Source organism: Camellia sinensis, chromosome 8 (genome assembly GCF_055761805.1).
Source record: "Camellia sinensis isolate YWXY chromosome 8, ASM5576180v1, whole genome shotgun sequence".
In the NCBI taxonomy this organism is placed as follows: domain Eukaryota; kingdom Viridiplantae; phylum Streptophyta; class Magnoliopsida; order Ericales; family Theaceae; genus Camellia; species Camellia sinensis.
Window position 1 is genome coordinate 175,668,042 of NC_138968.1, and position 23,777 is coordinate 175,691,818.

Sequence of the window (23,777 nt, forward strand, 5' to 3'; positions counted from 1 at the left end):
ATTTGAGGGGTAAATATAGAAAATAGAATGATTAACATGTTCTGTATTCTGATTATGATATTCAAATTCTACCTAATATAATCATTGAAGTGAATGAATTGTTAGTGATTCTATATACAGTAAAGTCTCATGCTTCTGATAAAATGCCACATAACTAGTTTAGAATAAAAAAATCTAATTAAATTCAATCAAACAGAATAAAAAACCATGAAACAATTTAGAATAAAAAACCAATTCAAACAGAATAACCACAATAGCACACCAAATGATCAAATTCAATCAAATCATTAAAAAATCTGTGAAAGCTAGTGTCAAATTGTAACTCACCTCACCGATTTGCTTCCCACAAGCCTCCCGATTCCCACAAAACACCCAACAATCACACAAACAAGGCCCATGATTCCCAGTACACATGACCTTCCAAGCCTCACAACACTCTTCAGAAGAATTGAGCTTGAGTTCAAAACCCCAACACATGGCCTTATGTGATTCATTTGATAGTTAATGTTTGGGTACTGGGTTGGATTCAATTCTTCAAGTGAGTAAAGTTTGATACATATAGTATAATTTTTTTATTATATATATACACATCAGTTTAGTGTTTTTTGTGTAGTGTTTGTTTATTGATTGAAATCCTCATATTATTCACTTTTCATACTTAATCAATTTTCTTTAAGATTTAGTTAATATTTTTTTTATCAAGTGAGTTTAGTGTTTGTTCTTTGTTTACATATTATTCACTTTTGTGTAGTGTTTGTTTTTTGTTTAGTGTTTTTTTTATTATTAAGTGAGTTTCATTTTGTTTGATTTAGTTAATATTTTCTTTCATTACCTTGTTCTTCTCTTGTCTTGAGCATCTCTGCTTCTCTGTATCTGTGAGTGTTTGTGTTTTAGAAGGTTAAAATTGACTTGAGTTCTTAATTAATGTTCTAATCACATTAGTTTAGTTACCGATGATGATGTGCAAAATTTACAATGAGTAAAAATATTTTTCTGTGCTAGAGATTCTTCAATTTCCTTGAGATTAATTTGTGGCTTTTGTTGATGTATATCATCAAAAAATATAATAAACAATTGACAAACTTAAAATCAAGTTCTAAGTTTTTTTTTTTTTTTTGGTTGTTGGTGGATGTGAACTTGCCTATTACTAATTTTGATGCAATTATTACAAATGAATATAACTTCACTATTGCATATTTAAAGTAATCGATGAATTGGAAACATCAATGTCTTGTTGTTTATTTTACTTTTTTTATTTTTAAAAGTAGTTTTTGTTAGTTATTATTTCCGTGTATAGTCTTTATCATTGCGAACGGATAGTTCTCTGATCATTACTTTAAAGTTTCAAAATTTGATGCAGAAGATATAAGCTACAACTTACAAAATTTATTTTGATCTTGGACAATAAAGTGCCATATCTTTTATTACTTCAACCTTATCTTCATTCTTCATTTTATTTGAATTGAGTAGTATTCATTACTTTGACAACTATGTGGACAATATTGTGAGATTTTATTTCATGAGAGGTCTAAAATTTGGTTTACAAATTCATTGATTCCTGTTTTTTTCTTTGCTTTCTTGAATTGTATTTCAGGATAGTTTGGATGGAGTACTAGAGGTTTTGTTTGATCAGAACGAACTTAGCGAGGATGGAATGGTTTCAATGAGAATATGTGATGTTAGCCAAGATGCCAAGTACTTGGCATATGGACGTAGCTCAAATGGAAGTGATTGGATCACTATCAAAGTTATGCAGGTTGAAAATAAGACAATCGAGCTTGATACTGTGTCTTGGGTGAGTACTAAAACATTCATCATCCTTTTAATATGAATTGAAAAAGACCATCGATAGAAATATATATTGCATATTTTTTTCCTGTCTATATATATATGCATATCTTATTTGGTAAAAAGTGTGTTTTTATTTTTGTTCATTTTGCTGCAGGTTAAGTTTTCCTATGCCAGTTGGACCCATGATAGCAAAGGTTTTTTCTATAGCCGATACCTACCTCCCAAGTAAGTAAAACAACAGCCTTGGCTTGTAATATTCACTTGGATATTTTGTAGTTTTAATTCTGTAACTAATATATGAAGAAATTTGAGTAGATGATGAGTCTGGGGTATGGCCCTTTCTTTTTTACTTTTTTTCCCCCAATTTGGGTGATATTTTGAAAATTACAATGTAGCAGTAACTCTGTTATGGACTAATAATAATAAACAACTCCACAGAGGTCTCAGCACCTCCTTCTGTTGGCTGCTGTTGATTAGTGTTGTCCTCCTCTCAAAGCTGCTATTGATTGGTGCCATCCTCCTCTTAGAGCATCTTGTTGACAGCGGAAATCCATAGAGGCCAAAATTACCCATATAATAGTCATTGCCAAAGGTGTCAAATTGAAATCCTCTTGGTATAATGCCTGACAAGTCATTGTAGCTAACATTATATACTTCAATAAACCTAAGGGAAGTTAATTCTGGAGGGATTACACTAGACAACTAGTTACTGGATGGATCTAAAGCCTCTACATTCACAATGTTTTTTAAAATTGAAGGAATATGATCAGTAAGAAGGTTATTTGACAGGTTAAATACAATGATGCCTCTCAAATTGCCAATTTGGGTTGGAATAACACTAGTAATTTTGCCTTTGAAAATAGAATTCACAAAATAAAAAATATTGGGGGAATTATGAATCTATATCATAGTAATGATGGTAATTTTTTTTGTCTTTGTCTGTAGGGAGAGTGAAAATTTGGATGCTAGGACTGAGACCAGTGCCAACTTGAACCATGAGGTGTACTATCATTTCTTGGGTACTAATCAATCTGAAGATATTTTATGTTGTAGAGATCTTGAAAATCCAAAGCACAAATTTTGCAATTGTGTAACAGATGATGGAAAGGTAACAAGCTTTCTACCTGTACTACTTTCTAGTTTGTATAGTTCAGTAGGAAGCACTTCACAACTTCATCTTATCATTTTTTTGCTGCTGCTTTTGTCCTATTAGTGTGAAATGCCTAAACACCAGAAATGAATGGTAGTCTCAGTGTATTTTTTTTTTGCCTTGTGCATGTTTAAGTCTGTCTATTTACAAATCCCACTCTACCCCTATAGAAAATCATTGGTTAAGTGATTTACCCTATTTGTTGGATTTATTTTCAATTTGTTTTTTGAAATTGTTTAAGGGCGAATTACACTAACGGTTCCTATAGTTTGGGTCTTGTGTCACTTTGATCCCTTGCTTTTCAATTGTAATACATTTGACCCTAAATTTTGAATCTTGTTTCAAATGAGGACAATTGAAGATATCGTTGCTCAATTTCAATGGCAAAGTCGTCAATTTGATAAAATATAAACTAATTTGACAAAAATAAATGTCAAAAAAATATTTTTAAAATTTTAAAAATTGTTTATACTCACTAAAGATAAAATTATGTAAAATTGATAAATCTTTTAGGGGATACTCACCGAAGAAGTCCATGAAGAAAATTTATAACCCACTTAGTCCCATGTATTTATACTTTTATTCCATCAGGTTATTTTTCTTGATTTACATTATTTTTTTACTCTTATATTTAATGTTGATATATATTACACACACAAAATTAAACATGGTTCTTTATTAATTGTCATTATATTTTGGTAGTTTCCATGCATTGAGATGTTGATTGTCATTATATTCACATTAATTTGGAATGAAATTTTGTTATTGTGGTATTAATTGGTATTAATTTTGTCATATAACCCTTATTAAAATACACACTAACCAAAGTAGAGACAAAACTATGTGTTTATTTTTTTGTGTATTTTTGCTAGGCAGTGTTGGAGTTGCTCTAAGTTAGTGATGTGATTAATAGGAGCTTGCCATGTACAAAGGAACTTTTGGTTGTTAAACTAGACTAATTGTGTACACAATTTGTATTGACATGGATAGAGAGATCTATACAATGTAATTGATAATATGTTAATACTTTTCTTGTTTATTTCTTTGCAGATTGATTTTTGATGACATTTGGAAGCATACTTGCAAATCAAGATCAAGCGTTGATTTTTTTTTTTTTTTTTTTTTTTGTGGACTCCACGTTAGTTTATTTTGAGATTTGCTTTAGTTTTTTGTTATACTTAATGGATTATTGTTAAATTTGTTTGATGGATATATTTTGATTGATAATATAAATTGTTTAGTGAATTTTTTTGTGGAGTGGTGTATAACAGCTAGTAGATTTCTTAGTACATTTAAAAGGCTATTGGAAAATGAGCAGGGATATTTGTGTGAAATAATTATTTAAATTGAAATATAAAATATGAAACAAGTTTAGTGATGAATTTTTTTCGTCATTTGTACTTGTTATTATGACAAAGTGATTATTCATCGCTAATAAATATTTTTTGTGATAAAATTTATTACAGCTTATATATGAAAGTTTTCATTGATTTTGCTGTTTGGTGACTAAAAATTTTGTCACGTATATATATTTTTGTCACGAAATAAATTTCGTCACCCATGTATGGCCTTTTGGAGATGAACAATTTCGTCAACTTTACATCTTACTGTGACGAAATTATTTCGTCATCAATGATCAACATGTATGACAAATTTATTTGTCAACTAAAATTATAAATATGGTACTGAATAACTATTTGGTGACGAAAATGAAGATTTTTTGTAACAAAATGATATTTTATTGGTGATAAAAATTTTCGCCACTGAAGTAATTTCATTGGTGACAAAATTATTTTTCCCCACGGCGTTTTTTAGTGACAAACATTCAATGACGAACCGGTGAGGAAAATATTTCCTCACAAATGTCTATAGTGACGAAATAAGCTCCTTGGAGACAAAAAAAATTCATCGTTCAAGACCCAACTTGTTGTAGTGTTATAGAGAGAGAGGGTCTCAACTTTAGGGTTTTGAAGGAAAAATGTGTGAAAAAAATGATGTATACAAGTGTTGCTGTGAACTGATATATACACAGTCCACTCGAGCGCAAGAAATGACGCTCGAGCTCAGAATGTACACTCCTAGTAGTTTTGCAGACAATAGACAAACACTCGAGCACAAGAAAGGCCGCTCGAGCTGAGCTCGCTCAAGCGCAAAAAGAACCGCTTGAGCGTAGAATACATTCTCCCAGTAGTTTTGCAGACCTACAAAAGTACTGAGAGTTTGCAAAACCCGTTCGAGCGAAGGAGCAAAAATCTGGGCAACAAAAGTTTGAAAACTAAGCAACCAATCTGTTCTAAACGTAACCACAACAACCCAATAACACAAGGGAAACAAGATATGATCAACAATACGAAACTATGAAACCCGAGTCTAGAATACAATAAGGGTTGGGTCAAAATTGAAATCATTATACTCTATCTCTCTCTCTCTTTCTCTCTCTTTCTTCGCCAACTCGATGTTTGTTCATCATCTCCACCATCTTCATCGTCTATCAGCGTCGCTCATCCTCACTGTCAGCCGACAACCACCATTTTTATCATTAAACCACCACCATCCAGATTTGATACTTATGAATTCATATTTGAGATCAATAACTTCAGATCAGAGATTAAAAAAAAAAAAAATTGACAAAAAAATGAGAAATCGAGATATTGCAATGAAAAATTAAGAGTTTTTGTTTATTTGTTCATAGATCTAAAAGTAAAATTCGACTATGGTTTGCTCATTTAATATGTACTCTGTTTTTATAACAGTAAAATTTTACTCTGGTTAACAACATACTGATATGCTTACTAATCTGTTTTTGTAAGTTATGGGTTGTTTGGAGTGTCCTAAATAAGTGCATTTTTTGTCTTTTTGGACTAAAAAGTTGAGGAAAAAAATATGAATGTTTGAGTTAACTTTTTTACTTTTTATGGAAAAATGTGTGTTAAAAAATTGTATAAAGAAGTATGTATGAGAAGATTAGAGATGTGTGTTGTATAGCTGTACAATTTGTTGAGCCGAATTGGTGGTAAGAAATTATTGGCTACTTTTCGGGCATTGAACCAGACGGTTTTGTTCAGCCCGTGGGGGCCATCACGGGTCTCATTTTGATAATTTGAACCATTTAATGTGTAGAACTCGTAAAGTACTATATGCCTATAAAAATGAGACCCGTGATGGCATTGCACTGGACGGTTTTGTTCAGCCCGTGGAGGCCATCACGGGTCTCATTTTGATAATATGAACCGTTAATGTATAAAACTCGTTGAGTACTATATGCTTATAAAAAATCACGTTGATCAGATATCGATATCTATCTGATCAGATTTGTTTTTTTTCAATCATTAATTATAACACCATCTATTTTTTTTTATACAAAATTGATTTGATCATATAGTTATCCATATCCGATAAATGTGATTTTTTTACAGACATATAATACTCGACGAGTTTTACATATTGAATGGTTCAGATTATCAAAACGGGACCTGTGATGGGACTCCACAGGCCGAACAACAGTGTGTGAAAATTGCACCCAAACTGTGCAATTTTGTTCGGCCACATGCAGCACAGAGCTGAACAGCAGTGATTGCTGAGTTGTACTAATTGGTGGAAAATTAATTTTTTAATTTTTTTTTGGTGAATAGTGATAACTTTTTAACTTTTTGAGTAACTTTTTGGCTTTTTATCTTTTTGGGGAGTTGCCAAACTTGGCCTTAGTAATTTTTATTTTGATTCAAAGTAAAATTTTACTCTTTTTTTTTTTTTTTTTAATTACAGAGTAGAATTTTACTCTGAATCAAAGTAAAGTTTATAATAATTCAAAGTAAAATTTTACTTTGAAACAAACTATGATGATGGTTTTACAGAAGAGTTTTGTGTCATGAACTAGAGTAAAATTTTACTGTTGAAAGAACAGAGCATCATGAGAAGAAGAAAGAGAGATACAGAGACAGAGTTTGAAAATAGATGATCAAGAGAAGAAGAAAAAGAAAAAGAAGAAGAAGAGAGTGAGAGTGAGAGAGAGCGAGAGAGAGAGGGATCTCAGATTTGAGATTTGCGAACCGTCACAAATCGTCCTTTTCCTGTGACGACAATTGTGAATAATCACAGATCTGAAGTTGTGGATGTAACAAATAATGGTGGTAATGAAGACGATAGAGAAAGAGTTCCATGGTGAGCGGCGGTGGTGGTGTAGATGGAGAACGGCGATGGCATCGATGAAGAGAATAGTGATAAGTGCAAGACAGAGAGAAAAGAGATTGAGATGAGAGTGAGTGAGTGATTACATATTGATACACACACACACACACACACATATATATATATATATATATATATATGAGGGTATTATAGTAAAAGAAATAAATTTTAAAATACTAAGGGGTTTTGAAATGATCTATATAATTCTTGTCATTTTAAAGGACAAATTAGACACTCCCCCTAAAAAGTCATGAGACTCAACATTAACATCAATTTTCTTCCTAGTCAAATAGAGGATCATATCATAATTAGCAATAACATATTGTAATTTATAATTGAATTAGGGCAACCAACTCATGAATGATCATGAGACTCAATATTAACAAAAAAACACTCACAACAATCTCTTATAAAGGGGCAGCGGTAAGGCACAACAGTACCCCTTCCACAGGTTTGGAATCAAATATTGGTAGTTATTAAATTTTTTTTATACATATTTTTATAATTATTAAAAAAATCAAGTCCAATCGCGAAATCTAAGCTCATCCGTTTTCAGTGGAGAGTTCTAGAAATTTATATAACATTAAAAACAAATTAAAAAAATAAACTAAAATATGACATTAATAAATAAATTTCACTCATTAAAACTCCTTTAAAATTATTATTTTAAAACTCCCAAAAATTTCTATATCCGTTTTTTTTACCGACACTGAGGAATATCTTCCAAAAGTCAAAGCAGTGTTATGTCTTTTATGGTTAACGTGGAGGCAGTTTGGTTGTGTTACGTGTACAAACAAACATTTGATGTTGACAACTGACAAGTTCCTTGAAAATTATATTATTATTATTATTATTAATTTTTATTGATTAAATTAATAGAACTTATTATTATTTATAATTTTTATTGATTAAATTAATAGATCTTAAATTATTTTTAGTTAATTTTTGAGAGAGAACTTGATAAATCTCAATCAATAATAGTGTATAATATTATTTTAAGTTGACTTCTCCAATTCTTTTGGTTTACCCGTCTTTTCGTACTTAAATGAGCTACCAATTGTTCTGTTATGGCTTAGCCTAACTCCAAGTTGGTGATTTGAATTATAAGTTTTATATTTTACTGAGATTATTATTTATGTAAAAAAATTAAATTGGTCAAGCTTCAATAATTATATAATTTTATTATTCTAATCTTCAAATAATTAAATGATATATACCTATTCAATTAAATAAGATAAAAATGAATCGATAATGTAATTATTGATTTTTTTTTTATTTATGTAAAGCTCCCATTCAACACTTAATTAATTTTCCTTCTGTTTTCTTTAATTTTTTATTTTCTATTTATTTCCCTTTCATGCTCCTCCATTTTTTTTCAAACCAAACGCAGAAAAATAGGATATTGAGAGAGAAAGGAGACTGGCTCTCCAAGACTATTGAAATAACTCACTCTTTGGAGACACTATTTGTAATATAATATAGTCTTGGATATTGACGCTGAAAGATCAAAAAAGGTTCTCTATATAAATTTCTAATAAAAATCCTAAGTTTTTCAAAAGAAAATTAAAAAAAAAAATCAGTGATCAATCTCAATTTTTTTTTTTGATCGGCAAACGTTAGTTGTTAGATTAACATCTATGGCCCCGTTTGTTTTCAGAGGTAGAATGGAGGGGATTCATAGTGAGGGGATTAATAGTGAGGGGATTGTTAGTGAGGAGATTGATAGTGAGGGGATTAAGTAAAATTGTATTTGTTTTTAGTGTAAGAATTGTTAAATTATTTTTATATAAAATAATAAAACAAATAAAAAAATATAAAAAATTAAACATTAATATTTCAAAAAAAATTCCCAATATATAAAAAATAAAAAATAATAATAAAATTTCTAATCCTTTCACTATTTTTCTAATACCATCTTCATCTCAATCCCCCCTTCCAACCTCCATCTATATCACCTCCTCCATCCTAATCTCCTCCCATCTATTTAACCCCAAAACAAACGGGCCCTATGGGAGAAGATCTCCTCACCCTTGACAAAGTACCTAAGGGCTTGCACTCCCTTAATTCAACATTCAACTCCCCCTAAGGAGAATTGAACCCATAACCTCCTTAGAACTAAATCCTAAAAAAAATATGGTAACTAACTAAACTAGGCCTAGTTGGTTGCGATCAATCTCAATATCTTAACCTCTATTGCTAAAACAGAAGGAAGCGCTCAATCACAAAGCTTTGCGATCGATCCTTGAGTAATTGATCCCTTCATGAATTTATAAATTTAAATTTATAAATCGTTAATTATTCTCAAAACGTAATAATACACCCGGACGAAGCCTTCTATTAATGTGATTAATTTTTCCATATATTTTTTTTTTGGGTAAACGAAGAGCAAAGAGCAACACATTGTCGTCATTACAAATAGACACGTATACATACAGACAATCATGACTATTCAATCAGTCAAAGATCATTCTTTGAAATTTTTTATGTAATAATAAGTATTTCACTTGATTAAACTAGGTTATCCAAAGGAGTTGTCATATGTATATATTTTGACGTATATACCAAGGGTTTGTTTCGGATATAGGTTGATTTTTTAATTTTTTTGTTATTTTAATTTGGGTTAAAAAGTTTCGTTTATGATAGGTTTTTTAATTTTTTTTTTTTAATTTTTGTGAGAAAAAAACGAAATGATTATAATTTGGATGTGATATTTTATCTTATTAAATTAAAAAATTTATTTTATCTTTTTGTTGTTATTTTAGCCAAAAAATCTCATTTTAACTTATGTCAAGCGAAGGTCAAGGCTTATTTTGGAAAGTTAAAAGTTGATTTTTAAATTTTTTACAAAAAAATGAGTAAAAAAATAAAGAGGTAATATAATTAAAAAAATCAAAAAATTAACAAGTTGACTTTTAACCTATTTGCCAAAAGAGGCCTAATACTACTTGAATTATTCTTTAATACTAATTAATAATAATAATGATTTACAAGTTTTTACATTTTTTTATGATTAGGAAGTAATGTTTTAAATTTATTCAAGTTTGTAACCAGGAATTTTGCAACTTCGCTAATTTTTGAAGAAAAGAGTTGTAAAGAACCATCAATTAGTAATACCGATAAATGGGTTATTCGAATGGTTTCATTGAAGGTTTAATCTGTTCATTTTATAAATTTTTATGTATAAATTAATTATAAAAATAAAACAGCATTGTGTAAATTATTATAAAAATAGAAATTGATCTCTGAGTATTATTATTAAACTCATTAGAGTCTTCTTTTAACTATTTTATAATATAAAATCATAGAAACACACTTCGTCAAACTCGATTCTTCACTAGCTACTTTAATTGGACACTTGCTTCATGTAATTAGGGAGAGAGAACTTAACAAATGATTTTAGATAATAAAATATTTAATATATTATATTTTATTTGTCATTTAATCAATTATTACTATATTAATAATAAATATGTGTTAATATTATATTAGTTTAATATATCTCACCACTTATATTTGTTATTAATACAGTGTTAATCCATAAGATTATAAATAAAATATAATAAAATAAAAACTATCCGAAAATAATAAAAATAAATAATAATATTTTAATAAAATATAATACAGTGTTAACAAATGAGATTATAAATAAAATATAATAAAAAAATTATAAACAAAGGAACATAATAAAAAGAATATTTTAATAAAAAAGAATTTTAGAATAGAGACATAAAAAATAGGTTAATTAAAATACAAAAGTAAATTTTATATTATAATTTGACTCAAATTTTGTTGAGTTTGATACGGACACTCTCATAATCATAACTACGTTATCATTTTGATCTTCTCCTTTACATGGTTATACAATCTCTAATGGCTCATCAATTGTTTTTTTATAAAATTTAAATTTTATAAAAAAAACAACATTTTTCCTGCACTAACAATTTCATCAAATTAGTATCAAATCGAGGATATCAAAAATTTTCACCAAATTGAGAACTTCTAAGAGTTTTCATCAAATCGCTGTTCATAACTGTTAGATTTTCACCCCCGAAGTCCTTTTAGGCAAAAATTTATGAAAAAAATATACTGGCCGATCGAACGGTCGAACATCAGCCCGGTCATTGGCCTGATCGACCGATATTTTGATGAAAGCGACAAATCTTCTGTTGAAATACTTGATATCAAATAAAATTTTTATACATATTTAATAAAAAAAGATACACGGTTAAAAATTCTCTTATATGACATTACTATATATATTTTTCTTTCTAATTTTGTTGCACTCAAAAGAAATTACTTTGTTATTAATTTTTTTTTTTTTTTTTTACAAACGTCTAGTTTTGGATTAACTGTTTCCTTTTCTAATTCACCAACCCCTCATCAATTGCTTCAGTTTTATACGATTAAAATTTTAAGGTGCGTTTGATTTGTGTTTTGAAATATATTTTTAAAATTTTTTTTTCAAAAACATACTTATTTGATTACAAATTTTCTCAAATAAATTTTAAAATTATTTTTCTCTATTACACATCGATCACTTTTTCTCTCTCATTTCTCATTCTCAATTACTTTTTCCTTCATACACATTTACTCAATTACAACAAAATATCAAGTCATTCTAAACTCTCAAACTCGAAAATTATTTTCAAAATATACAACCAAACAAACTAAAAAAATTTCTAAACTCTCTCCCTATAATTTTTTTTAAAAAAATTTATCTCAAAACACAAACAAATCACACCCTTAATTTTCTAAGATTTAAAAATAAATCAAGATACAGTAACGTCAACTTTATAAACGCAACAAGTAATTTAATTAGTTAATGCAGAAATTTATTAAACGAAACAGAAAATAAATAAATTTCATTAAACTAAACCCAAAAATATCAATCCCAAAACAAAAAAAATCTCATATACTTGAAGACAATCCAATAAAATAAAATTACTGGTAAAAGACAATCCAATAAACTGGTAAAAGACAAACTGAATAAAATAAAATAAAAAACTAATGAATCCACCACCGATAATGAGCAAAACAAACTCTAAAAAATATACAAACTCAATAACGCAAATGTAACCGATGATACGAATAGTAGTGAAGAAGATAAAGCCGGTGCAGATGAATGAGGTGGTGCAACGTTCGCGGGACTACCGCCGGGAGTCGGAGACGGAGGAGACATTGTCGCCGGGGATGGAGTTGTGGGTGGTGATGACGCCGGTGCAGTAGTCGGTGCCGGAGTCGGAGAAGCTGACGGCGTTGTAGTCGGAGATGGCACCGGAGATGGAGAAGGTGATGACGTGGCCGGTGAAGGTGACACTGTTGGAGATGGAGACGGGGTTGACGGACTTGGAGACGGAGTTTGGACCAGCGGTGAAGGAGCTCCGGCGGACGGAGACGGAGGAGGAGAGGTGGTGGGTTTGTTTCTTATGGCTAAAACGACGACGATTAGCTTCTGACCATGATCACAGTTAGATTTGTTTCCGGAGATGAAGTAGAAGGGACCAGATCGATCGAGCTTGAACACAGAATTACCGTCCTCCATCTTCGTGATCGGATTTTGGGTATTGCAATTGTCGTAGTCTTGTTTGTTCACAACCAACACAGAGTCCGATCCGTTGTTATACTTGAACACTACCAAACAAACATCAAATTGGTTTTTAAACAAAACCTATCAATATCGGTCACAACATATATAGCAATATTCAAAAGTATTGAGCCATACATATGTTAACCCAATTTTTAATAAACAAATGCCTAATGAATGCTCTAAATCATTGTTACATTTTTATTTTTTAAAAAATAAATAAATAAAAAAATCAGATGTTTTCAAATTCAATAAAAGCATCTCTTGTTCATTTGACAATTGTAAGCCAGCCATATCAACCGTGAATCGACTCGCAAATTTCTTGAAATCGCGGATACGCATGATCCAATTGAATTGATATATCCCGATGCGTCGATAATTAAAACATGATATATATATATATAGATAGATAGATAGATAAATGAAATGAAAATTATTATACTTACAGAGAGTGTCATTGACTTGAAACCTCATTCGGCCAGCCCAGTGATTGTAATTCTCAGAAGGGTTTAAGACCCACCCTTCTTTCCCACCCACGTTGAACTGATAAGCCTCTGACCAACCCATTAAGACCACCACTACCAACAGGCAAAGCGATCTCCGAGAACCCATGTCTATATCTATATTATAGCGATGATGCAAACTATTTTGATTTGATATGTCTCTCTGTATATATACAGAGACAGATAAAGTGAGAAAAGTAAAAGAGACGAAGCTTCAAGGAAAGGACCAGAACAGAGAGAGTTCCAAAAGGCAAGTTTGAAAACGATAGAGAAGGAAATGATATAGAGATGGGCTGGGATGGGATTATATAGGGGGAGAGGCAGATTACCGTTTGTTGCAGAGAGGAAGCAATTTTGGAAATGGTGCTCTGCTTAATATGATCACATTAGTAATAAAAACAGAGTCTTACGTTTTTATTTTTTTTCTGGGCTATATTTGTCAATTTTCTTACGTGGCAAAATTTTATAGACTTAACGGATATAAAAATATTTAATATAATGGTGGTGTTTGGTGTAACTGTTAAAACAGATTATAGATTATAGCTTAACAGATTATAGATTATGACTTTAATCAGAAGCGGTTAATCTGTTTGGTATAGCTGTTGGATTATAGATTTAAGTTGCTGAGTAGTGTTTGTTAAATAAGCTGTGAAGTAGCTTTTTCAATTAATTTTTATTTTTTATTATTCACTATTTGTCTACATTTTTCATAAAAAATAATAATAATATTTAATAGTCCATTTGAGTCTTTTTCTATTTTTAAAAAAATAAAAAATAAAAAAATCTAAGAGTATAACCGTGAATTAACATGTCCACAGCAGAAGCTGATAATCAGAAGCAAGGGGTGAGCAGCTTCTCAGAATCAGCTTTTTTGACTTAAAATAAGTTGTTAGAATCAGAAGCTGTTTGAAATAAGTTTAACCAAACAGTCCAAAATAACTTTTTAAAAGCCAGAAGCCATAAGTTGGCTTAAAAAAGCTGCACCAAACACCCCCAATAAAGAGGCAACGTAGCTGCATGAGTTGGCAATTCCTTCACAGCTCAGGAGCTTTCTGGCTTCTAGTCCCTCTTGTGGGTGGGACCCTTCTTTGTTTTTGCATTTTATTTTGTGAAAATTGGTAATTTAATTTTCAAATTATTTGAATTAAAAAATTTCAGTTTTTATTTTTAAATTCATAACTAAATAAAGATTTCAAAACTCAATTTAAAATTTATAATCAAACTCTTTTCAAAATATATAAAAAAATTCAAAAAAAATATTTTTTATTTTGTTCTTTAAAATTACTTTTTATTTTTATTTTTTTGAAAAAATATTTTTTATTTCTATTTTTGAAAAAAATGTTTTTTTTTAAGTATTGGCCAAATAATTTATTATGTTTTAGATATATATGGGCGAACTAGAATTTTAAAAATTTTTAAATATATATATATATATATATATATTTATTTAAAATTAAAAAAACAAAATTTTTAAAATTGTTAAATATTTAAAAAATGAAAATGAGTGAGACCTCTCTTTTGGAGGACAACCACAACCTCTAAAATGATTAACACTATTCATGATGTGTGGGGCTCACTTATGTATGTGTGAGGCTCACATCATGAGTGGTGTGAATCTCTTTAGGGGTGGATTGTGGGGATTTTCTAAAAAGAAATCTCTATCATTATTGTTTAAAAACATACAATTTACATTAAAAAAATAAATAAATATTTACAAAAAATTTTACCACAAAACCATCATCATCATCATCATCAAAACCACATACATCTCGGGTGAGAAACAACTCATCATTAGGGAGAAACAACTCACAAATCATCACCATTCATCATCATCAACAACAAAAATATCTTCAGCAAACTTTAATTCATCATCTTGGTTGAATTCACCAAACTTGTTTTTCCTATCTATTCAATTTGATTTTTTATTCTAGAGACAAACAAGAGAGTTATCTGTTTAATTTTTTTTAGCTTTATCTATTCAATTTTTTTTATCTGTTTAATTCATCAATAAACTGAAGATAATATGTTCCTCATATTCAACAAATAACTGAAGATAATATGTTACTCATATTCAACAAATTAATTGTTCAAAAAAAAACATATCTTCAGCAAACAGTAAAGCACAATAAAATATATCCTAACAACAGATTATAATATATACATCTACATATACACATAAACTTAGTTACACACAAACATAAACCTAAGGTACTAATTAGTAAAGAAATTAGTAGAGCCAAATGCAACAGAATAAAAACGATCATCACCTCATCCTCAACATCTTCGTCGTCTTCAAACACTCCATCTTCTGGTTCTCCAAAATTAGTGGAGTCTAGTATTCTCTGGCTCTCCAAAATCCCCTTGGTAACTGTCAACTTCCTCCTCATCTTCATCGTCTTCGTTATCTTTAGCCTCATCTTCTTCATTATCACTGTTAGTAATTTAATGAACCTCATCGACATCTTTATCTACATCTTCATCTTCATCCTCCTCTTTGGAGCCCTAGAAATCCACGGCAAAGATGGCATCGTCGAAGGTGATGGTGCCTTCGATTTCAAGAAATTTGGGTCTAAGACGAAGGTCTTCGTCTTCAGCATGTACAAAAATCCTCATCGATCTCCGATCTCCACAACTGCAAAAATCAGAACAATAACAAAATCAACAACAAAAACATAAACAATTTAGGCTCATCGTCATCCTCTTCTACCACTATAGTTGCCGATTTGAGGCGATGACGAGATGACAGCGATAGCGGAGGTGGTGAGTGCGGATGAGATCAGCGGAGGAAGGAGGAAGAGACAGATTTGAGTGAAAGCGGCGATGGTCAGTGACGATAAGATTGACGGAGGAGGAAGTGATGCAGTGGAGGCGGATGAGAGAGATTGACTTAGTTTCTAGAGAGAGAGAAGATAGAGAGAGCAGAGAGGCAAAGATAAGGGGAGAAAGAGAGGGTTTGAGGAAATATATTGAACAGATAAGAGTATTGTTGGAACAATCTTCTGTGTAAAATAAATAACTTGAAACAAATCAAACAAATAAAAATAAATTACTTACAGAATAGATCAAGTCGAGTGTGTGACACTTTGTCCTTAAGACAGATTCACCCCGCTTCAGTGCTTACGAATGAAAGGCGTCTATTTCCCATGATACAATGATCTACACAGATTGTATTAGCACTAAAAACAATCTGTTTCGGCGAACTTGAACCTGTGTTCTATACTCTCAAATATTTCTCTAAAAAACTAATATGAAGAATAATGCAAAGAGAGAGCAAAATCAGGAAGAGAATATGATTTCTAGATGTCAAAAATTGCTGGAAATGATCTCTATTTATAGGCAAATAGTGACTGCTAGGACAGACCCGAACAGGTAGGATTTCAAACCTGAAGAGGTTTGATTTCAATTTGAACAGATACGGTTCAATTTTGAACAAATGCATACTTGTTTGAACCTGCTGGACAGTTAATCTGTCCGGTTTAACCTGTTTGATCTTGCTAGAAATTGGACGAAACAAGGGCACTGTTTGGACTGAAAAAATTTGGAGCAAAAAAATTAAATTAATTTCGTTTAGAAACTCAATTCCCGCAAGAATTTGAAAAAATTCAAATAAATTTTGTCTAAAAAATTAATGTTAGAACCAACCAGACCCGCAACCCACACTCGCGCTCGGCAAGGCTCAGCTCGGCCAGCCGATTCGACGGACACTATTAGATTTGGGCTTTGAACCTTCGTTTGTCTTCGTTTGTAAAACATTATCGGATTTACTAGCTAACCAATAAACATGATGTCTTGAACTGTTCAACTATTTGTGTAAACCAGGACAATAGAACTCACACAGTACATTATCAGACATAGTTTAGTTCTCACTATTGTGTTCATTTTGGCCCTAAACAACTTGGTCTTTCATGAGTGCTCTAGAGAATTGTACCCCTTTACAAATCTCATAGAACCGGCCTAGTTCACACTCACATAGGTGACTCTTATGAATAGTATCCTACCATACTCCACTAGGTATTCCTAGATATAAGAATCATCAAAAATATTTATTTAACTTAAAACGCTACAAATATCACTATTTCATCATAGAAATGGGTAGGAGTTTGACTCCCTAGTGATCCTTATGAGTCATACACAATTCGGTTGTCCCTTTGAACCTAGATCTTGGGATCTCCAGTCAATTGGTGTAACGCCCCGAAATAATTCAACATGAACTACCCACATTAATGAACATTCTCTAAACAAATAACGATAATCCTTCCATCTTCACATCTTTGATAAATAAGTGTAATACAGAAGTTCCATATGCGATATACATTCAACGAAACAAAAGAATACATGAATCTATAGCATGTGAACTTATAGTCTCAAAATAGAAATAAAATAAAGAATTGCCCTTACGGGCTTACATCTTCCAAGACTATAGCCCAGTTACATAAAAAGGTCTCTCGAACCCATACCAAATTAGCCCTAGGTTTTACAAAAATCACAACAAAATAAATAGTGTTCTACTCATCACCAAACATATCCACACCCTTTGCTCGGCAGGATCACAACATCTTTACCTGCATCAAAACCCATAGGAGTGAGCATAAAGTCCAGTAGAGAGTTCTAACAAAGTATATACAGTTATGCCAATTCCCTCAACATTTAAAAATGCAAATGTAAAGCCATGCAAGTGCCAATAATGAAGGAAAACTTTATTTCAATGCACTATTTAGAAATCATCATGATCTTCATAATATTTTCCACATCTCACCAATTTCACAGTTTCCAATATTTAAATCAATAGGGGCGGTAAATACGACAGTGGTAATCCCTAGGATGGTGTCTACAAGTAAACTCTACAAGTACTACTAAATTGTCATTTTTACCGGTATTAACCGGAAGGCTCGACACCTATCCACGCAGGTTTCTAGTCTTTCACCAAAGACACTCAGGCCAATTTATCAATGTCATCTACACCCCCTAACTGGACTTACCAACGTATTTACCCCTTTCATATTTCCGTTAGTTCTCATTACAATATAATCTTTCTCAAAGTAAACGTTTTCCAATTCATTTCAAGATGTGTAATAATGATAATAAATCAAATGAGAATATGATGCAATGCACATTACTTCATAACATTTCTCATTTTCAAACATCTCTACAACAATATCAATTTATCACTTTTATCATTTCTTCTCCTCAACATTATTTCGTAAATAACCATGCTATCAATTTATATCAACAACAGCCTCTCATCATGCCCAAACCTCAACAAGCTAGCCCCTTCAAGGCTACATGAGATGTTTTCAACATTAAACTATAAGATTTAACAATTCATACACTCCATGGTGCACAACCATTTGCCATTTACAACAATACATGTTCAACTGTTAATGGTTATATCAACATAGCATCTCATTTCTCAAATAACATTTAAATTGCCATTTTGCTAAGTATTTGATGAAACTTACTCTCATTCATCCTCTTAACATAAGAAAATAAGGAATTTCAAAGACATTTTTCATTTTACCAAAATCCCCAAATTCTAGGGTTTTTCCTCAAGACAAACACTTCTCATTCCTTGGTGAAAACCTTCATCAAAACATCTTTCTTAGATCAACAAGATGGAACCCTCAAAGGTTGACCAAAATTTTGAAAGTTTAAAGAAAAGCCCTCTTTTGAAGAAAATCTCTACATTTTTGAAATCACAAAGTTGAAATCATCAAAACTAGAAGAAAACTCTTAAATCATCATCAAAATAGCAAAACTAGTATATATAACTCAAGAATCCCTACCTCAAGGTGTTGATGATGAAGAGAAGATGGAACCCTAGCTTTTAATGGAAGATCCTTCAACCTCTACCACACCAAGAGAGACCCTAGCTCTAGATCTTCAAGATTTAGAGGAAGATATTGATGATCTTGACTCAAGATTGCAAGAAGCTAAGTGTTTTAGGTGCTTGAGGGGGTTTTCTAGAGAGAAGAGGGAGAAAAATAGGGTTTAAAGTGAGAGTGAGAGAGAGATGTGTAAAATGAGAGAGGCATTCGGACCAAAAAGATACAAAAAATAGAGTTTCAGACTGCCCAGTTGGCCATTCGTACGGCCTTCCCCACCGCTCGTGCGGCCCACTTTCCCCAGCTCGTGCGTCGATTTTCAGAATGCAAAATTCTGGGTCTCAACCTCCACCGCTCGTGCGGCCACTCCTGTCACTCGTGCGGTGCATCTCTGCACGTGCGGCCTAGGGCCCCACACATGCGGCCCTGGCCCAGTAGCCCAAGTTTCCTACTTCACCCCCGAACACTCCAAACTCACCCGCGCACCCTCCGGAACAACCGAAATTCAACATCGAATAAAATAAGAACTAGAAAACCATTTTCGGATGCTTCAAATCCAACGAAGATAAAAGGAGAACGAAGCAAAAATAAAGAAAGAGAAAAAGAAAAGAACCCGGCCATTACAACCTCCCCACCATAGGAAATTTCGTCCCCAAAATTTGAATAAACTCACTAAACAAGAGTGTTCAAGCAACTATGATTATTTCAACAACATTATCAAACACAACACTCATGTTCAACTAATATTTATCGTTCTTCTCATCATTATTTCATCAAACACAACAATTGCTCAAATGATATATATGAGATAAAACATTAACAACAAAATATCATTCTTCCATAAGCTCATGCTCAATTTAACAACACACACGCAACAACATGTGATCAACAATTCAACATTCTCTTCTTCAATACTGGGAAAACTTTACAATTTGTTACCCAAAAAGTAACCTAAGAGGGGGGGGGTGAATTAGGTTTCTACAATTAAAATTAATAATACCCCAATAAAATTAACTACTAGTGCAACAAATGATTAACACATGAATATTAGATAGCTATAACAGTAGTAAGAAAGTAAAGAGATTAGGCAAGATGAGACAAACAAATTTATAGTGGTTCGGCTTCAACCAAGCCTACATCCACTCCTCAAGCGTCACTTAAGATTTTCCACTATCTTCTAGGTTCACAGGGGTGCTAGCAACCTCTTTACAAATGGAGCAATCCTCTATAGATTTCACATAGACTTCACAAGCCCAAACCTTTACAAATCTTAGGTGATTCATAATCACTCTCAAGATTTAAAGAATACAGTGTTTGCAACACTTTTGCAAGATTAAATGGTATTTTTGCTTTCAAAGAAAGCTTACAATAAATATCTCTCAAAGATAGATATATAAAATGAAACTTTGATTTTTCTGTAAATCTCACACAAGAAAGATGAGCTTAATGCTATAAGGCTCAGTGTATAATTCCTGAGAATAGATGTGAGTGATTATAGATCAAAGAATATTTTCAGGTTTTTTGTTGTAACTTGTTTACATTAGAGGCTTTGGTATATATAATGAAAATTATAGTCGTTTATAACCGTTTGAATTTATAGCCGTTTATAGCCGTTGTACTTCCATCATTACCAATTTGGATATCTTTCACTCCATCATTACAAATCTGAATATCTTCTAATTGAACCTTTTGAACCTTTTGGCCTGCTGCTGTGTTAGGCTGTTTGAACCTTCGTTTTGGGCTGTTTGAACTCCTGATTTAATCAAATATTAAATACATTCTAACAACATTTAGGATAAAAATTTAGGTGAGAAATAATGGTACAAAATAAATCTTGATTCTATTTTTCTCTTTCAAATAAATCATCAAAATAAATTTTGGATTCTATTTTTCTCTTTCAAATAAATTAAAACATAATTAAATAAATCACTAAAATAAATAAATCTAACAATCTCCCCCTTTTTTATGATGGCACACAATGATGTTTTGATTTGATTTGGGAGTAACAAGGGCTCACATGTGTAATAAATAAGCTTTAATCAATAACATGATATAAGATTAAGATATCAAACTATAAATACATAATCATCAGATTAGTTTGAAAATAATACCATAACACATAACATCATATAAATTCTCCCCTTGTGACATTATCAAAAGGAAATCATGGATCAGAATCTGTAGGAGGAGGAGGAAAATGATAGTGATAAATGGCATCAAATATATATATATAGCAAAAATATATATATATATATATATCAATCAACGGTCAATCAACAAATATATATATTACATAGCTATACAATATATATACAGATATGCATACACATACAACTCTCCCGCGTCTCTCTCGTTTTTCACAAAACACGTTTGACACGCGGCCTCACTTTTGCTCCCTCCTTGTCTTATTCTCTTCAGCCTCTTCTTTTCAGCCTTCTTCTTAATCACACTCGTCTGCGTCTTCTTCTTCACCTCACTCTCTTCTATCTCTTCTGCATCACTCTCTTCGATCTTCTTCTTCTTCCTCGAGAGACAGAACAGAGAGATTGAGCAGAACAGAAAGGCTGCCAAAAACGACCCACCTTTTGAGTACATTTCTTTCTCCTATTACATGGCCTCGTCCCGTCCCTTTACTCTCTTCCCGTACCTGAATGACCCCATAAGCTCTGCGGGATCGAGTGCCCCTACTCTTACTCTTCTTGTTATTCCTCTGCCTAACCTTCCTAGGATGTCGATTGAGCAAATCATGGCAGCTCAATTAGACATTGAAGCCAATCATTTCACACTAACGTCCTGTATGGAAACGGTGACTGCAGTCACAAAATTGGCTCACCGATTGCAAAACAGGACGAGTGAGCTCCATCAGGTCAATGCCCAACTCTCTCTACTTCAGTGCATGTACAAGGATGCGCGAGCAGAAATAGGTGCACTGAAGGCCGAAAATAAAGAGCTTAAACGGAAGACCACCTCCATGGCCCGATTTGGAGCAATGTTGTTCTTAGCCTTTGATAGTCAACGGGGAGTCGTCACTCTCGACGAAATCACGGGAGCAGGGGCGTCAAGGGTCACCCAAGGTGATAAAAAGAAGAAGAGAGCGGTGGAAGAGGCGAGTAAATGAAGTTGGCACGTGGCCGTCACCGGAGAAGAAATTTTTTTGTTTTTGTTTTTGTTTTTTTGTTTTTTTTTTTATGTAAATATTTGTATTTTGACTTGTTTTGGTTTTTATGTTTAAGTACTGAAAAATGAAATTAAAAAGTAGAAAAAAAAAGGATGATCTAACAATCAATTTCTAGCAAGAGCGTACAGATTTTATACAAGATAGTTAAAAAATTATGTGAGGTGCAAGCTCATAAGTGTGATATAAAAAATAGAATAGAATCTGAGGGGATTTTTTTTAAAAAATAATCGAGTTGAAATTCTTCCCTTTGTTTCATTTGGCAAAATCAATAGGAGATATGATAAATGAAAGCTCATATCTGAAATGTTCTCCTCAATAATATCAAATAAGATGCCCAAATGATACCAACATGCAATCTACCAAGGATACTAATATGCAATCTAGAAGATTTAACAATCATGGCTCAAGCATTATGTAAAATACCAAATATTGCTCATAATAGGTTAAACTCAATATAATCTCATGGAGCTAATGTAATTCTAAAAAAAATGAAGCATGTTCAAGGTATAGCAATCCATATACCAAGAAAAATCATGAATTTCAATATGTACCACACATTTAAGCATAAGCATGATTTTTAGGTAAGAGCATCATCAAAGAGTATACATTGCAAATCATATGAAGTATAATCAATCTTTTTCATATCAAAGTAATAACAGTATTAGCTCAAGGGATATAAGATAGAATTTTTACCTCAAAAGTTTAATAGAGTATATGAGGCATACCTTAGGTTCAAGAGATGGAAGTTTTTCAATCTTTAATTTTCTTTCATGGGGAGTTCATCTCAAAAGGGTTTAACTAGTATGTTAGCAAAGTGATTTCTCCCCCTAAGTTGGTGCTACCCTTTTCTAATGTGATTTGTGTAAATATAGCATTCATAGAACAATCACTATTACTCAATAAAAATACAGCACAAATCACTTCATATCACAAACTCAAAAGGTGAAAAATAATTCAATGAACAAACAAGAGTTTGAAATACTATTTTTTAGAATTTTCAAGTTGTAACACATAACATAAGAACATAGTGTTATGCTCTTTGTTTTATTAAAAAATGATGCAACAATCTCATTTAATCACATAACATTATCAAAAAGCGTTTTCATCAATTTAAACCACATACTCAAGTGTGATAAAACATTTTACTCAATGTGGAACACAACATGAATGCTATAAACAATTAATTCAACAATTTATCAATCAAAAGCATTTCATGAGATGAATGCCAATATAATCCATATTCAAAAGATATTCAATATGATAGATGCAATGTCTCTATAAATGTATGATACTTCTTTTCATTTAGACATTGCTGATTGATCATAATCAATGAATTTCATAACTCATTCAAATATTCCAATGTAAAGCATATAAGCATGAAAATTTCATATTGAGCATATTCTTGAGATCATAAATGTACAATTCAAAATATAGACAGTATACTCAAAAACATGCTATGACATCAAAATTGATTCTACAAAGATATGACTCAAAAAGGAATTAACATATTAGTATGAAGTCTTATATAAGATGTGAAAAGTATGCTCACAAAAAATATTTA

At 31.6% G+C, this 23,777-nt stretch overlaps 2 protein-coding genes across 2 annotated transcripts; one reads left to right on the forward strand and one right to left on the reverse strand.

Moving 5' to 3' along the window:
• The first annotated feature begins 1,555 nt into the window (after window positions 1–1,555).
• Window positions 1,556–4,180, forward strand: LOC114312413 (uncharacterized). Its single transcript, XM_082881906.1, has 4 exons — window positions 1,556–1,795; window positions 1,946–2,016; window positions 2,737–2,899; window positions 3,992–4,180. The coding sequence occupies exons 1-4, from the start codon at window positions 1,655–1,657 to the stop codon at window positions 4,001–4,003; spliced, it is 387 nt and encodes a 128-aa protein (XP_082738032.1). The 5' UTR covers window positions 1,556–1,654; the 3' UTR covers window positions 4,004–4,180.
• Window positions 4,181–11,960: 7,780 nt separating this feature from the next.
• On the reverse strand, window positions 11,961–13,663 carry LOC114279167 (early nodulin-like protein 14). The gene is made up of 2 exons (XM_028221370.2): window positions 13,160–13,663; window positions 11,961–12,760 (listed from the first exon to the last, which is right to left on the reverse strand). The coding sequence occupies exons 1-2, from the start codon at window positions 13,323–13,325 to the stop codon at window positions 12,171–12,173; spliced, it is 756 nt and encodes a 251-aa protein (XP_028077171.2). The 5' UTR covers window positions 13,326–13,663; the 3' UTR covers window positions 11,961–12,170.
• Window positions 13,664–23,777: the final 10,114 nt, after the last annotated feature.